Source organism: Boleophthalmus pectinirostris, unplaced genomic scaffold (assembly GCF_026225935.1).
Source record: "Boleophthalmus pectinirostris isolate CB_2022bp ecotype Guang Dong unplaced genomic scaffold, ASM2622593v1 HiC_scaffold_16, whole genome shotgun sequence".
Lineage (NCBI taxonomy): Eukaryota > Metazoa > Chordata > Actinopteri > Gobiiformes > Gobiidae > Boleophthalmus > Boleophthalmus pectinirostris.
Window position 1 is genome coordinate 36,187,560 of NW_026571095.1, and position 15,601 is coordinate 36,203,160.

General features: G+C 40.9%; 1 protein-coding gene across 4 annotated transcripts; it reads left to right on the forward strand.

Moving 5' to 3' along the window:
- The first annotated feature begins 1,501 nt into the window (after positions 1-1,501).
- Positions 1,502-15,014, forward strand: LOC110162288 (nuclear body protein SP140-like protein). Of its 4 annotated transcripts, none has more exons than XM_055151679.1 (18): positions 1,502-1,692; positions 1,785-1,944; positions 5,162-5,292; positions 8,576-8,750; positions 9,608-9,681; positions 10,314-10,458; positions 10,534-10,641; positions 10,821-10,954; positions 11,035-11,067; positions 11,144-11,183; positions 11,255-11,317; positions 11,389-11,520; positions 11,596-11,735; positions 11,866-11,934; positions 12,167-12,294; positions 13,723-13,834; positions 13,900-14,115; positions 14,184-15,014. In XM_055151679.1, exons 1-18 carry the CDS (start codon positions 1,546-1,548, stop codon positions 14,367-14,369), a joined length of 2,193 nt encoding a protein of 730 aa, XP_055007654.1. In that variant the 5' UTR covers positions 1,502-1,545; the 3' UTR covers positions 14,370-15,014. The 4 variants fall into 4 exon arrangements, with proteins under 4 accessions (XP_055007654.1, XP_055007655.1, XP_055007656.1 ...); XM_055151680.1 differs by having other exon boundaries at positions 13,765-13,834; XM_055151681.1 differs by lacking the exon at positions 11,866-11,934.
- Positions 15,015-15,601: the final 587 nt, after the last annotated feature.

Below are 15,601 nucleotides of genomic sequence, written 5' to 3' on the forward strand. Positions count from 1 at the left end.
TAAATTTAATGCACTTACATGAATCATGACAAAATTGAAATCTGACTCCAAGAAAATCATGGTATACATTTTTTTGGCCCACCCCTGATTGTGGAGGTTTACACTGGCAACATGCTTCTTGAGACATGTGGGAGGGACAACTGGACCCAAATATACTCAAATAAACTCAGTGGGTAAATCAGTGGGTAGAATGTGTACTCCCTGAACCAAAAGTTGGCAGTTAGAAACCTACTTTTATTATTCAGATGATTTGCTCACACATAAAAAATATAAATATATAACATGAACCATACAGAGTAGGGTGTGGTTTATAAACTAGATTAGATGTGATTATGAGTGCCCAGGCAGGATAGTGCTGTCTTTTCTGCAGTTTGAGAGTTATGCGTAGACAAACAAACAAGCACACAGACAGACATTCCTTGAATTAATAGACAGACGTGGACAACAGGTCATTATTCCCTCAGTTACCTGCAGCTGTAACTTGTAGATAAACTATTGTTTGTATATTGTAGAGTCTTTACCACGCAAATCAAAGTGCCTTCTAAAGTGCATTGGCCAACCTTTTTCTTTGTCTTTGTCTTTTTCTTTGTCTTTGTCCTATACAGTAGTCATGTGACTTTGTCACATATTTGCAGTACAATTGTATTTAATGACACCTGCGTGTCCTGTTCCACCCGTATGCCCTGACGAAGAACGTCTTGTTGGTCGAAACGTGTTGTCGTCCCTTCATGTAATAAAGGACTTTTAACATATTCAATTGATGTGCCTCAGGTTTGTTCCTTGCCCATTCAGTTTCTAGCCTCTTACAACCTTTGAATAGCATTTCCAAAGAACAAACCTCTGATTGGAATGATGGCACCAGTAGTGCTTTAAAGATGTAATCTTTTATTTTACCATATATTTTCTGTTGTAACTTCTACAACATAAGAGACAGACATTTGGTCAACTTTGCCACCATTGTGGAAGGGGCTCAGCAGTACCATAGTTCCCCATTGCTCACAGTACACACAGTACGTAGGGCACCAAGTGCTTGCGGGGACACCATGTGAATCCTCGCGGGCACGGAATAGCCCCCCCTTCGGGTCCTCAATAGGTGACACCAAAGCACCTGTGTGTAGGGCACCTGGATGGCAAGCTATGGCTCTGGGGCTCAGTATTCATGCTCTTGGCTGCACATTTTGCTTTGTCATTGAATTCAGTTAAGATAGTGTGCTTGTCCCATATACAACATATTCTGCCTTAGACATTCAGAGTCTCCTGCCTCTTTCAATCCTTGATATACCTGCACTGCACTCATATCTGTGTGTGTTCATAATAATAATGGATTTTATCTGTATTGCCTGTTATATTTGAAATCAAATCCCAAAGTACTACAATTGGTTAAAATCACACACCGCAGAGCAAATGTGTTATGCAATAAGCAACAATTGCCACACACCTTTCTCCTCCTCTTTGAGCGTCATGTTCAACAAGTTCTTTTTCAACGAGGAAGACAGTTGAACTACAGGAGGTACAGTTGTACAAGCTTCTGTAGCCTGATCAAGAATGGCTAATCCTGTAGAGTTTATAGAAAGAGAAATCCTCTTGAGTTTTTTAGAAAACCACAAAAAAAAGCTGTCATGTATGAAGAACCCATTAACATTTGTGAGGCAGCTCCGGGACAACAATCTGATAACAGAGGACATCTACAAGGTAAAAGGTTTTGTTTCAAATTTGCTTCAAACTGAGTTCAACACATTCTTGGTGAATCAAATATATTTTAACATTTGTATTTGTCTGTGAAGAAAATTGAAGGAGCACAGAACCCTGAGCCAAAGTTAGCCCTGGAATGGATCCAAACCACCAAGAAGCTATTCATCCACCGCTTCTGGAGCTGTGTGTTTGAAAAGCACATCATAGACAAGTATCCCACAGTCCGAGAGCTGCAGAGGAAACTGTTTAAAAGTGAGTCAGTTTGTCCCCTCAGCACCATTATCACAGTACTCATGTTCTTATTTCTTAATCATATATTTAGAGGCAGGTCTCAATATGAACTCACAGCTGGGAGGACAAAATGTGGTCAGGCCGGTGGTAGAGGTACCTGATGACCAGCCTGGTTCATCCTCGGACGTCACTCAGCCAAATACACAAGGACCCAGCCCCTGTAACATTACAAACACATTTCTTATTCAGTGATATTATGTCTGAGCATCATCTGAACTCAGTGTTGGGAGTAACGCGTTATAAAAGTAACAAATTACAGTAATGCATTACTTTTTGCTGTAACGCAGTAATGTAAGGCATTACAGGGGAAAAAATAGTAATATTTTACTCGGTACAAATGTGAGTAACATGCGTTACAATGTTTTTTTTAACCTGGATTGAAGTGGTGGGCTTTTCTACATATTCGCTAAAATCACCTCGATATCAGCAGCGGTGAAACGCCGGAGATGCGCCCTCGTAGACCTTCAGGTAACCGCGGGCGAAAGGACTGACAAAGAACTCCACGCTGTTTAGACCTGGTTTAGACCTGGGTCAGTTCTGGTTTAGACCTGGTTTACACTCGTCCCTCCCTCTATCGCAGTTCACTTTTCGCTGTCTCGCTGTTTCGCAGATTAAAAAAAAAAAATAAAAATTGTGCAATTTTGCTTGCCTTTTTTTTTTTTTTACATTGTATGAATGCGTATTGCGTTCCTCCCGCTGCGTCCTGACTGGCCAAGGGACTCCTGTCTCCTGTCAGTACAGTACAGAATGTGTTCAGCTGCCAAATTTAAATACATGTTCAGTCTGTAGCAGTGTGATTCTGAAGTGCTGTACGGTTGCAAGTTTTCTCCCCGACGAAACCCACAACGTCGACGAAACGTTCTGCACCGACAAAGGCTCCTGCGCTCACACCCAAAAGGCAGAGGAAGATGCAAACCATCACACAAAAAGTTGGACTTCTGGACACGCTGAAGGAAGGTAGAAGTTACGCGCTGTAACAGACTCTTGCACCGGCTCGGGTACCTGCAAATAGTTGCTGAAATCAGGGCCGCGAGCCCGAGCAGCAGGGTCCCTGTAAAGAGCGATCGGGCGACAGCCGCTCTTACCTCCGTGAGGTGCGGAGCAGAGCCGCTCCTTTCTCCTGCGGTCACCTTCGAGCCCGTCCCTACAGTGAGTCCTGTTTTAGTCCTAGTTCAGTTCTGGTTTAGTCCTAGTTCACTTCTGGTTTAGTCCTGGTTCAGCTCTGGTTTAGTCCTGGTTTAGACCTGGTTTAGTCCTGGTTCAGTCCATATACAGCGCAAAAGTTATTTTGGTGAGAGTAACTTAAAGTAATGCAATAGTAATGTAATGCCTTACATTTTAAATGCAGTAATATTGTAATGTAACGAATTACTTTGAAATGACAGTAATAGGTAATAAATAACGCATTACAGTTTCAAAGTAACTTGCCCAATAGTGTCTGAACTATGTCAGATGTCCTGGGAGGTAATGGGTGGGCTGAGAGGGTGGGAGGGATGAGGTTGGGTATAACTGTTGAAGTACACAAGGAGCACTAATTTGATTAAGCTCTTTATTCAGTTACAGCTGGTCTTATTGCTCAAAAATATCTAGAAAAACAGGTTGCCTCTCCACAGATCTTGACTGTAAGTTGGTCTGGTTTGGTCTCCATGAAGATAGAAAGGTTTAATGCCATACTGTGAAACATTCCAGACAGAGCAATAACATCTTCATGAAGAAAATCGTTTGATGAGAGTAGGAAATCAGTTTTAACACAGATTAATAGCCTAGTAATATTTAAACCAGGGATCACCAAACTTTTTCTCTGGGGGCCACATTATGGCAGTATAACAGAATTGTATGACCCTGACAACGCAGATTATATTCTTTGAAAGCCGCTACACTTTTTTTTACATATCAGACAAACTGTACCGTCCTTACACAGAACTCTGTGCATGTGTTCACTGTCACTGTTTGATCTCGAGCTTGTTAGCTGAGGAAAATTTAGCGACAAATGTAAATACATCATATTATATTTTAAATGTAAATACAAATACTTCATATAAATATAATTTTTAAATTTTTAAATTAAATTAAATAAAGATGCAGACATGTTATTATTTACCAAAAAAATAAAAAATAAAAATAGGCCTTAACAACTTTTGAGGGCTCAGGGGCCTGTCAAAGGGGCGTGGTGGGCCAGAGTCAGCCCACAGGCCTTAGTTTGATGACTCCTGATTTAACTATAATGATTAAATATAGGCCAAGTATTGTAGGTTATTTGATGTAGACTCAACTATAAATAAATGCAGGCCTATTACATATCGTGTAGCTATAATGTTAAAGTTAAAAGTAGGACTTTTAATAGACGATATTGCAGATTTTACAGTAACAAGGCATACGTTTGTGTTAGCGTTACCACAGCGCCCTCTGCTGATCACAAATGTCCCCACAGAAAATGTTAACTTTCACTTTCCATACGTCACACTCAGTGTTGGGAAGGTTACTTTTAAAATGTAATCCCCTACAGATTACAGATTACACACCCCAAAATGTAGTTTGTAACGTAATCCATTAAATTACTTAAAGTGAGTAACGTAATCTGATTACTTTGGATTACTTGATATTGTCATGTTTTTTTTAAACGACATGAATGTAGCAACCACATCCTGAAATTCTTGTTTGTTGTCTTCAAATTGTCTGAGCCCAAGTCTCCATGAATAAGCAACTGTTTGCTGTAGAGAAACAAAGACCACGAGATCTGAACATAAGAGGTTTTGTCTGTTAAAAAACAGTAACAAGATCAGCCTTTCCTTCACCATATTAAAAAATATTATTGATAGAGAAATTATTTTTTATATGAGATCACCTTAAATTATGTCAATCTACTGTTAGGTGTCATGTTGTTTAGACCTGGTTTAGTCCTGGTTTAGTCCTGATTTTTAGACCTGGTTTACTCCTGATTCTAGTTCAGGTCTTTAGTTCTGGTTTAGTCGTGGTTTAGTCCTAGTTTAAACCTGGTTCAGTCCTGCTTTAGTCCTGGTTCAGTCCTGGTTTAGTCCTGGTTTAGTCCTGGGTTAGTTCTGTTCGTTTTCCTTTTGCTCTGATTTTGGGAGTTGCAGTCCTGTTATAAGCCGCACAAGTCTCTGTTTTGCTCTGGACCTGACTGTCCCTGTATTCTGATCCAAAATGAACCCTTCAGATTTTCTGGAAGAAAAGCCGCTGCTGGGCTTCCTCCACATCAACAAAACGAAGCTGTCGTGCATGGAAAACCCGCAGACGTTTGTGAGCCAGCTCCGGGACTACAACCTGATTTCCAAGGACCAGCACTCGGTGAGTTCCCGTCGCTCTCTTCCCTCTCAAGGACAGAAAGAGCGCGCCCAGATTTGAGAGCGCGCTCAATTCAGCACGGGGCGGGTCTCCTGTTTGCAAAGATGTAGTTTAGATTTGTTTATTTTATGACTGAATTGCTCCTTTACGCATTGTACCATTACTGGCACATTTATCAAACTGAATCACATCACAAGTACGCAAGAAGTACTCATTTTTGTTACTTAAGTAAAAGTACAGATATTAGAGCAAAGAAACCCAAGTAAAATCACATGACAGAATCTACTTAAATAAAGTACAAGTTTGAAAATGTACTTAAAGCATAATAAGTGAAAGTATTTTATATTTTCAGATCTAAAAAATAAATCCTGATAAAGCTTTGATGAAGATTTGTGTTGAATTTTGTTTAATAGAAACAACAGGATTGATTGTTTTTTCGTAGCTGTTTTTATATGGATATTTATGTTTGTTCAAACTATGAAGGTGTTAAAAATAATCTCAAATGATACAGGAATGAAATACTTTTATTTTTCAGTCCTGTTCAAACATTTAGTGGAGTAGAAAGTACAGATACCTGCTCTCAAATGTAGTGAAGTAAAAGTAAATAATAATCCACTTTAAAGAGCCTATATTATGTTTTTTCTGATCTATAACCTAGTAAATTGAGGGTCAGCCAGATTTCTTGTCAAAAGTAAGTTAAATAGGCCCATAGAGTTGGACATTGCATCTTCAATTATGTGTAAACACAGGCTAAATTAGGGTGACCATATTTCCGTTTGTGAAAACCCGGATACCTTGGGGAGGGGGGGGGGGGGTCTCACCGTTTCTCGGATTTTTTTAGTGCAATTTTGCATGCTTTTTTTTTTTTTTTTTTTGTACACAGCGTATTACAGGCGGGTAGTAATTACACACGGGTGGGTCAGGACTAAACCAGGTCTAAACCAGGACTAATCTTGGATTTAAGAGGGAGAACGCCGAGCAGTTTGTCTGCAAAGCGCGATCGGGCAATTGCCGCGTTTACCTCCGTGAGCTGAGCCGGTCCTTTCTCCTGCATCCTGTTTCAGTTCAGGTTTAGTCCTGGTTTAGTCCTGTTTTAGTCCTAGTTCAGTCGTGGATTAGTCCTCCTCTTCAGTCCTGGAATCTGTCCTGGGTTAGTCCTGGTTTAGTGTTGGTTCAGCACTGTTGGGCAAGTTACTTTAAAACTGTAATGCGTTATTTATTACTTATTACTGTCATTTCAAAGTAATTCGTTACATTACAATATTACTGCATTTAAAATGTAAGGCATTACATTACTATTGCATTACTTTAAGTTACTCTCACCAAAATAACTGCGAAAAAGCTGAACTTTTGAGCTGTATATGGACTGAACCAGGACTAAACAAGGTCTAAACCAGGACTAAACCAGAGCTGAACCAGGACTAAACCAGGACTATAACAGGACTAACCTCAGACTGATTCCAGGACTGAAGAGGAGGACTAAACCAGAACTGAACTAGGACTAAAACAGGACTCAGTGTCGGGACGGGCTCGAAGGTGACCGCAGGAGAAAGGATCGGCTTTGCTCCGCACCTCATGGAGGTAAGAGCGGCTGTCGCCCGATCGTTCTTTATGGACCCTGCTGCTCAGGCTCGCGGTCCTGATTTCAGCAACTATTTGCGGGTACAAGACCCGGTGCAAAACTCTGCTACAGCGCGTAACTTCTACCTTCCTTCAACGTGTCCAGAAGTCCAACTTTTTGTGCGATGGTTTGCATCGTCCTCTGTCTTTTGGGTGCGAGCGCAGGAGCCTTTGTCGGTGCAGAACATTTCGTCGACGTTGTGGATTTTGTCGGAGAGAAAACTTGCAGACATACAGCACTTCAGAAGCAAACTGCTAGAGATTGAACATTTATTTAAATTTGGCAGCTGAACATATTCTGTACTGTACTGTTCAGGAGACAGGAGTCCCTTAGCCGATCAGGACACAGCGGGAGGAACGCAATACGTGTTCATACACTAAAAACAAAAGGCATGCAAAATTGCACAAAAAAAAATATTCTAAAAATCAGCAAAACAGCGAGACCGCGAAAAGTGAATCGCGTTAGAGCGAGGGACGACTGTAAGCCAGGTCTAAACCAGAAGTGACCAGGTCTAAACCAGGTCTAAACAGCGTAGAGTTCTGGGTCGGTCCTTTCGCCCCGTGGTTAACTGAAGGTCTGTCCGGCCGCGTCTCCGGCGTTTCACCGCTGCTGATTTCACGGTGATTTTTAGCGAATTTCTATGAAGAAAAACCCACCACTTCAATCCAGGTTAAAAAGCATTGTAACGCGCGTTACTCACATTTGTACCGAGTAAAATATTACAATTTTCCCCCTTGTAATGCCTTACATTACTGCGTTACAGCAAAAATCAACGCATTACTGTAATACATTACTTTTATAATACATTACTCCCAACACTGTGGTTCAGTCCGTGGCGTAGGCAGCGCGAAAGTTTGATATAATCTCGGGTTAACGGGCAGGTGCGGTCCTGTCCTGCGCAGGTGCGGTGTTGTACTGGAGTCTCCAAAAACTGACCCGTGCAGGACTCTGCGCTGTTGGGCTCCATAATGGAATAAATGAATATTCAGTTTGTTACATAAAGAAGGAGGAAAATAATACAAGGACGACAGCAGCAAGTTTTAAGAAGGAAGTAAAAAGGGTTGCACCTGTCCTGTCTGAGAAAAGTGTATAAAGTGTGTGCTGAGGGGTTTTACAGCCTTAAAACAGATATAATATTTGTAAAATATAAAGCAGACTACTTCGCAGATTTCACTTATCGCGGGTTATTTTCAGAACGTAACCCCCGTGATAAACGAGGGACACTGTACTCTCACTCACAACCTGTGCACATGGACTCACACTTGTCCCGACCGGGACGGAAAACGGAGAATTTCATGTACAAGTCACTGTTAAATGCGCATTTGTGCTTCGGTATGTTGCAGACTGACCGACTGTTTGTGTCTCGTTCCTTCTGAGTCACAGACGCTATGAGAGATGCTCAGTTTAATGCCCCCAATGAACGATACTAAAAACCACATTTCCATCACTTTATTAAAAAAAAACCCGGACGCCCCGGACATGACGCAAAATACGGACATGTCCAGGGAAAAACGGACGTTTGGTCACCCTAGGCTAAATAAAATATGGAATATATCTGACAGAATACCTGGGACTGACATTTTAAACCAACAAACTTGAGAACTGTTGAAATAAGTTTACATAGGATCTGTTTTCAACCTTGATTTTATATATTTTTCTGTGCAGAAGATAAGCCGCATGAAGAGCAAAGAGAGGATAAGGAGCGAAGTGTACAGTGTTCTGGACTTTATAGAAACAAAGCGACCAGAGAGCATAAAGCGCTTCTGGAGCTGTGTGTTCAAGGAAACCATCTTGAACAAGTACCCGACCCTCCGACTGCTCCGGAACAGCCTGTTTGACGGTGAGACGCTGCTGCTACACCACACCAGAGTTAACAAAACCAATTCAAGGATCCAGTGTTAGTGTATCCTCCACTGTTCACCAGAGTAAAAAAAAAATCAGCAGAGTAAAAATCTGCGAAAAACACTGGAACATACCACAATCAGATCCAGTTTTGAATGGCTTCACATCGCTACTTCGAAACATCTATAAGAGACCTCCAAACCTGAGTCAAATGGTGGTGAGGGCCCACCTGCCGCTGGCCCCACTTCTTGCAGTCTGTCCCAGACGACAACTATCTGAGTGTAACTTCACTCACAAAACACAAACGTTCAATCATCCCAGTACTGGAAAATCTTATAAAATCGAGGGAGTTATTACCTGTAATTCCAGCAATGTGATCTATATGTTGAAATGTGCATGTAGGTTGGCATACGTTGGTAAAACAACTAGACCACTAAAAACAAGGTCTGAACACAGATCTAATATCTGTAACAATGACAGCCGAAGCCCCGTGGCAGTGCACTTTACATAAAAGCATAGCATTAAACTTGGTACAAAAACGTTTTCTTTTATTGGGTCACGTGGTGGGTCATGTCACTGGACCTGGGCCTATATAACAGGTGTGGAGCTTAAACTTTCATTTCTGAAAAAGGGTTTGGCCCAAAATGTCACATTGTGGTATTACTGAAATAAAAATTTGTGATCTTCAAAGCACTGCAATGCGTATCGCTTTCCTTTTTTGTACTATTTTTGTCTTTGGACCCAACACGGAATCACAATTTTTCTTGGATGTGCATGTTTGTATCTACCAGAGACACTGCTGGTAACCATGTTGTAATTTAATATAGTTTCACGATATATTAATTTGAATGGCAGGTTCTTATGCGAGTGCACTGCTGGAGGTCGTGGAGAGCGATGACACAGACAAAGAGAAGATGTCGGAAGAAGAGGTGCAAAATATATCAGCTACAAAATAGTATTGAAATGGTTGTTTTGAAAATAGGTTGATGCAAAATTAGAAAATCATGTAACTGTGTAGAATAAATTAGCTAACTGGAAATAGAAAACAATATTTGTGGTCTTATGAACAAAGACATTTAAGGCTATGTCTTAGCTATAGACTGTATAAAGAAGTGGACTAATGGAGTGTGAAGTCAAGCATAGAGCTCAACTCTAGTCAGATAAACCTCGTGAGGCTAGATGTTATAGGGGTGAATTTGGAGCTGAGTTCCATATTAGGAAAAGGAATTTATTTATGGACAAAATAGTGAAATAAAAACACCAAGATCATGTAGAGCGGGTTAATACGAACATTTTAAGTCCAAGATCGCGAGGCTCACTGCAACAGAGAGAGGGGTGACAATTTTTCAATATAAAGTCAACTGGAACCAGAGTCGATGGATCTGATGGTGCCCCCATGAACACTTCCTATTGCCGTGGCTAGTGGGTTAGTTATGTCCATTTATATAAACAGTCTATGTTCTTAGCGCATACCTGTATTTTTTTAAATAATGGCCAAAACATTTTTAATAATAAATAATTACATTTTGAATTAAATGTTTTGAATATTGTCCATTCCCAGATGGAAGTGAACAAAGTTGAACTAAAAAGCAGAAAAAAGAGGAAGAAAACAACTGATGATGATGAAGAGATTGATGATGAGCAGCCACCTACCTCTACTCAAGTTACACCACGTTTAAGAAAGAAAAGCAAGAAACTGTGCTTCTGTAATTCCTGAATACATACTTTATTATTTACAGTAATAAGAGCGTATTACTAATTAAATGTTTGCCTTAACACAGCCACTCCACTGAAGAAGGGAGAGAAAGGAGATATCTGGACAAAAGTCCAGCTGCCAGTGACCTGTGGAGACTTGAAGGGCACTCTGAACCGGGACAGACTGGCAAAAGGTATTGGTCTAGGTCAGGAATATTTAAAGGGTTGGCAAGCAATGTGTTGGCTTATTCTTAAGCAGCGACTTCCAGTAAACTGTAGACTGCTATGTTGAAAATATAGGTTTTCTGTCTCTACTAATTTATTCATTTATTTATATATATTTTGTTTTAAATGAAGAACTGTGTGTCTTTAGGTGAAAAGTGCATCCTGGTGAACGGGCAGTGGTACACTCCTCCTGAATTTGAGCGACGTGCAGGGAAGGAAGCGTATAAGAACTGGAAATTAAGCATCTACTGTAGGGATACACCTCTAATAAAACTTATACAAGTAAGATGTTACAGCACCTGCAACACTAACATTAAACCAAAGCATTTGCCTTAAGCCATTAAAGTAATTTTGTTCCTTAGGAAGGACATCTGAAGACCATAGGATTCTCAATGGTGATTTTCATTATACTTCTGTAATCTACATTTATAATGTTGACTTTAAATGAATTTGACTCTGTACTCATGCAAGGTCAAGAAGCATTTATTTCCCTCTGAGGAAACCACCACAGGTTTGTTAAAATGCACCCTAATTGAAAAGATTTTCTGCACATGAAGTCTCATTGTACAACTATCTCTACAGTGACTGACACTGAAGACGCCAGTGGTGATTCATCAAGCAGAGAAAGTTCCTCAGATTCAATAGGTGATGATTTAGATTCTGTTGCTATTTTATTTTTAATATCTGTTTCAATTGTATTAATTTATCAAATGTAGAGGAACATGAACAAGATGATGAAGATGGTCTTGCACAGTTGCAATCAGAACCAAGAAACATCCCACACAGAGTCCTAAAGGTGGTGTGTGAGGATATCACTGGTTTACTCCACACTAAACGCTTTGCCTCAGGTAAGGCTTGGTAATATTCTGCATTTGTCACTTCCTGTTCTGTGGCATATAGCTGACAGTGCTTTGTACCACCAGGCACATGTGGGAAGAGCATCCGCACTGAGAGCAGCTGGATGACCCCAGTGGACTTTGTGAAGGAGGCCTCATGTCAGACAGATATTTCATGGCAGAAACACATCAAGTGTGAAGGAAAGCCACTGGGAGAGCTATTAAAGGTAACTGTTCTCCCCTGCACCAGTAGGCTGTAAATCCCTATTGTTCTACTGTAGTGTTTTTAAATGCAAAAGATGATGATGAGAGAGTCACAGGATTTGTACCAATACAACAATAATATGTCTATTACAGGAAAAGGTTTTGGCGATTCACTCAGTGTTGTGTAAATGTAGCCTGTGTGTTCCAGATAGTGAAGATTTGGTGAGTAGACATCATGTCAACAACAGGGTTGTTGTTGGATGCACTTATTCTGTTGTTTAAAGCACAGTCAATATGACCAAATCTAAAGTGATTATGTTAGAGCACAACATCATGGCACCTTCAAATGCACATGTACAAAACCTGTGTCTCTACCATTAAAATTGGCACAGGGAGTTTATAGTTTACTGTGCCAAATCTTGTCTTAAAGTAATGCCCTGTGTGTGCCCTGCAGGACAGAGAGAGGAATGACGATGAGTGCTGGGTCTGCCATGGAGAAGGAACCCTGGTGGAGTGTGATGAGTGCCCTCGATCCTTCCATCAGGAATGTCACCTGCCACACATCACAGACGCACTGTTAGGGTAAACTCCAGACACAATGGCCACGTTTACATGATGTTTTTTTAATTAGTTATTCTAAAGGTTTACATAGGAAACACTCACTTTAAATCGGCTCTATTTAATTCTGCTCAATGTCTGGGGGTTTGGAACGGTTCTGATTGGTCAGGGACACAAACGTATTTACATCTACCGGAAGAAAACATACACTCAGCTGGATACCAGCTTTTGTGTCATCTCGGTTCATCGTTACACTTGGGGGTGTATACCTATGTCCCCCAGTACTGCTCCAGTTTGTATGTGCAGGGGAACAGCGCTCAGAGGTCCCGGTGTTCCTCTGGTTCAGGCCGGGCTCAGATGACCTGGAGCGTTGAGTGGTTAGGTGCCTCGGTCTGAGAAGTGCTTTCCCCCGGGAAGAACCAACTGCACAGAGGACGCTCAGAACAATTTGTATTGAACCAAACGGGATTCACGCTTCTGTCTGGATGCACCCTCTCGGAACCATCCAGCCCTCGAGCACGGAGGACCAGGGAAACCCACACGGACCTGTAGTCCACTGCGCATTCTCGCTTTCCCCACACAGAACCAGTGCACAGAGGATGGCACGGAACCACTCAGACCCAGTCTAGTGCGCAATGGTCTTGCTTGTCGACGTCTAGAACTAGCACATGGAGGACGGAGCCTTCTGAACCACACACACACACACACACACTCATCTGACACACCTATCTGACCAACACCTTCGGAGGCACAAGACCAAGGAATGGACATCCAATCCCATCCTGAGAGACTGCACGCTACGCTGAGTGCTACTGAGTAACAGCAGCAGCCAGCAGTGGTAATGACACCGCTGTTGCCTGCTGCTGTTACTCGAACTCAGTGGGCTGATGTGCTGCGAGTTTTGTACAAAGTTGCTGTTTTATGAGTTCATGAAGTTGAGAACGACTCACGGTGTTAGCAGGGAACATCACTACCTTTTGGCATTGGAGGTACTGCTGTTCTACTGAGCAACATAGGCTCTGGGGAACAGAGGTACCAGGAACATTGGGCTGACCCTGACACAAAATACTTTTTTTGCTATTTTGCAGTGTGTCATCACATCAGAAGGGCAACCCAACACGCATGTGCTGAATGACCAGAATTATTTTTAAGAGGAATAAATGTTTACATGATTGCAGAATGAATTAATTCGGGTTTAAAATCAGAATAAACCACCCACTTAATTTGGATTTGTTTTATTCTAAATAAGTTTAATTCCAAACAGTCATTAGGAATTAAGTGCTTACATGGTCTTTTTAAAGCAGAATTAATTTTTATTCCAAATTAAATTATTTTTAATCAGAATTAAAGCTCTCATATTAACGGGGCAACTGTTAGGGAAAACTCCATGTGGTCCTTCTCCAGTGGGTCACTTAAACTAATGCTGCTCTTGTTCATTATGTCTCTATACAGTGATGACACCCCGTGGATGTGCACTTCGTGTGTGCTCTTCAGATCTTTGGTGTTGTACCCAGAGTTGGAGATGGAAGAAGCCATGTCCCGTCCGATATCAGATCACATGCAGGTGAGAAAACTGCACAACTGTCACTGTTCTACATGGACTGGTCCCACCATATCCTGTGTCCACAGCACTGTCAGCACCTGCTGCTGGGTCTCTACAGGGCAGATGAGGACAATCTCTTTAAATCCGACCCATGTCATCTCCCAGAATACACAAAAGTGATCTCCACACCCATGTGTTTCGACCAAGTAGCAGACAATCTCCAGAATAATAGATATCAAACAGTGGGAGACTTTGTGTCTGATATCGATCTCATCTTCACTAACTGTGCCTCATATAACCGGGTACGTTTTGTTCATTGGTTGGTACTCTCTTACTGACTTGTTTAGCAAAATGTTCTGTTTTTTTGCAGGATAATCCTGAATTTCTTTCCATTGGCACAACAATAAAAGAGATTTTTCAAGGAGAATTGAACACAGTGTTTAAGATCCAACAAGTGGCATCAGAGGAAGAGTCTGAATCTGAATCAGAAATACTTCTGTTCATCCCTCAAGGGGACATAAATTTTGCTAAAGACATGCAGCCAACCAGCGAATAGAAATTGTTAAAAAAGTTATTATTAATTAAATCCTAAAAGTACAACTAGAATAAGAAATAAAATATGCATACATAATAACTCAACTTTATAATCAAATATAGAACCCAGGCAATATATTGATATATAATGTGACATATTACATATTTATGCAAAAATGTTGTATAGTGTATAGTGAATAATGTAAAAGTTCTATGGTCTATGTCTGAACACTACATTCAGAGAGTCCAAGTCCTCACTCACAACATGGCTGTGGCCTTCTTGTTGAGTCTAACAGTGTCCCTCACCACAGACTTTTTTTTTTTTTTTTTTACACCAAAGTAGTGTTTTCACTTATGAATTTCATCAAACATATGCAACAAAGTTAATTTCAACATTTTGAAATGCCCAGTGTTATAATGGAAAATACTAAGTAGATTACAACAATGGGATTACATTTTGGTCTGGAGTTGTCCAAGTATCTGGTATTAATAGGAACAGTGTTTTTTCTTACATAGCAATGCAATGATAATAAAAGTACATTTATGGCTTGTGTGTGGGGTTCTGCTGATGTGGGAAAGTGTTTGTCTAATAACAATGTTTTGTCAAAATGTAAACTGGATTTGTACCTTTTTTGAAAATAAACGTCAGTGTATTAAAGATGCGGTGATTAATACACAAACAAAACCACAATTGTCTGACCTACTGAACAGAAGATCTCTGTTTTTCATGATAAGTTGAGAAAAGGTAACCTAACCCTCTTGGACTGGTGGAGTGAATGAATAGCCGTAATATACATTGTTTTGAGAAGCCTTCTGGGCTAAAACAAGAGAAATCCAGTCCATCATTATATTGTTCATTGCTCCTTACCGGTGTACCATGTGTATTATCGTGTCCACTGTAGAGATGCGCGGATTGCGGTTACAACCGCGGTATCCGGGATTGTCTGGCGACCAGTTTAACTGGTAAAGGCGGGGCCACATCTGGAAGCATGGAGGGCGTGTCCTCTCGGCTTCCATTCACTCCCATAGAGACACAAAACTGCCAGAGCTGTATTTTGCCTTCTTCTTTAATGTGGCGTATTATTTCCCCATTGAAAAATAATCCTAATGTATTCAGCACATGTTCCCATCAAGACCTGGCGTTTGAAATAACAAACGTTGCTCTTTACTGCAGCGCATGAACGCGCTCAACCACTTGATCTGGTCGCTGCTCCAGACGCTCCTATAACCAAATAAGTACCATATCGCTATGTT

Coding starts and splice junctions, on each gene's coding strand:
- LOC110162288 (XM_055151679.1), top strand. CDS start 1,546: ATGGCTAATCCTGTAGAGTTTATAGAAAGAGAAATCCTCTTGAGTTTT. Junction 1,693..1,784: donor TAACAGAGGACATCTACAAG/GTAAAAGGTTTT, acceptor TTGTCTGTGAAG/AAAATTGAAGGAGCACAGAA. Junction 8,751..9,607: donor CCGGAACAGCCTGTTTGACG/GTGAGACGCTGC, acceptor TTTGAATGGCAG/GTTCTTATGCGAGTGCACTG.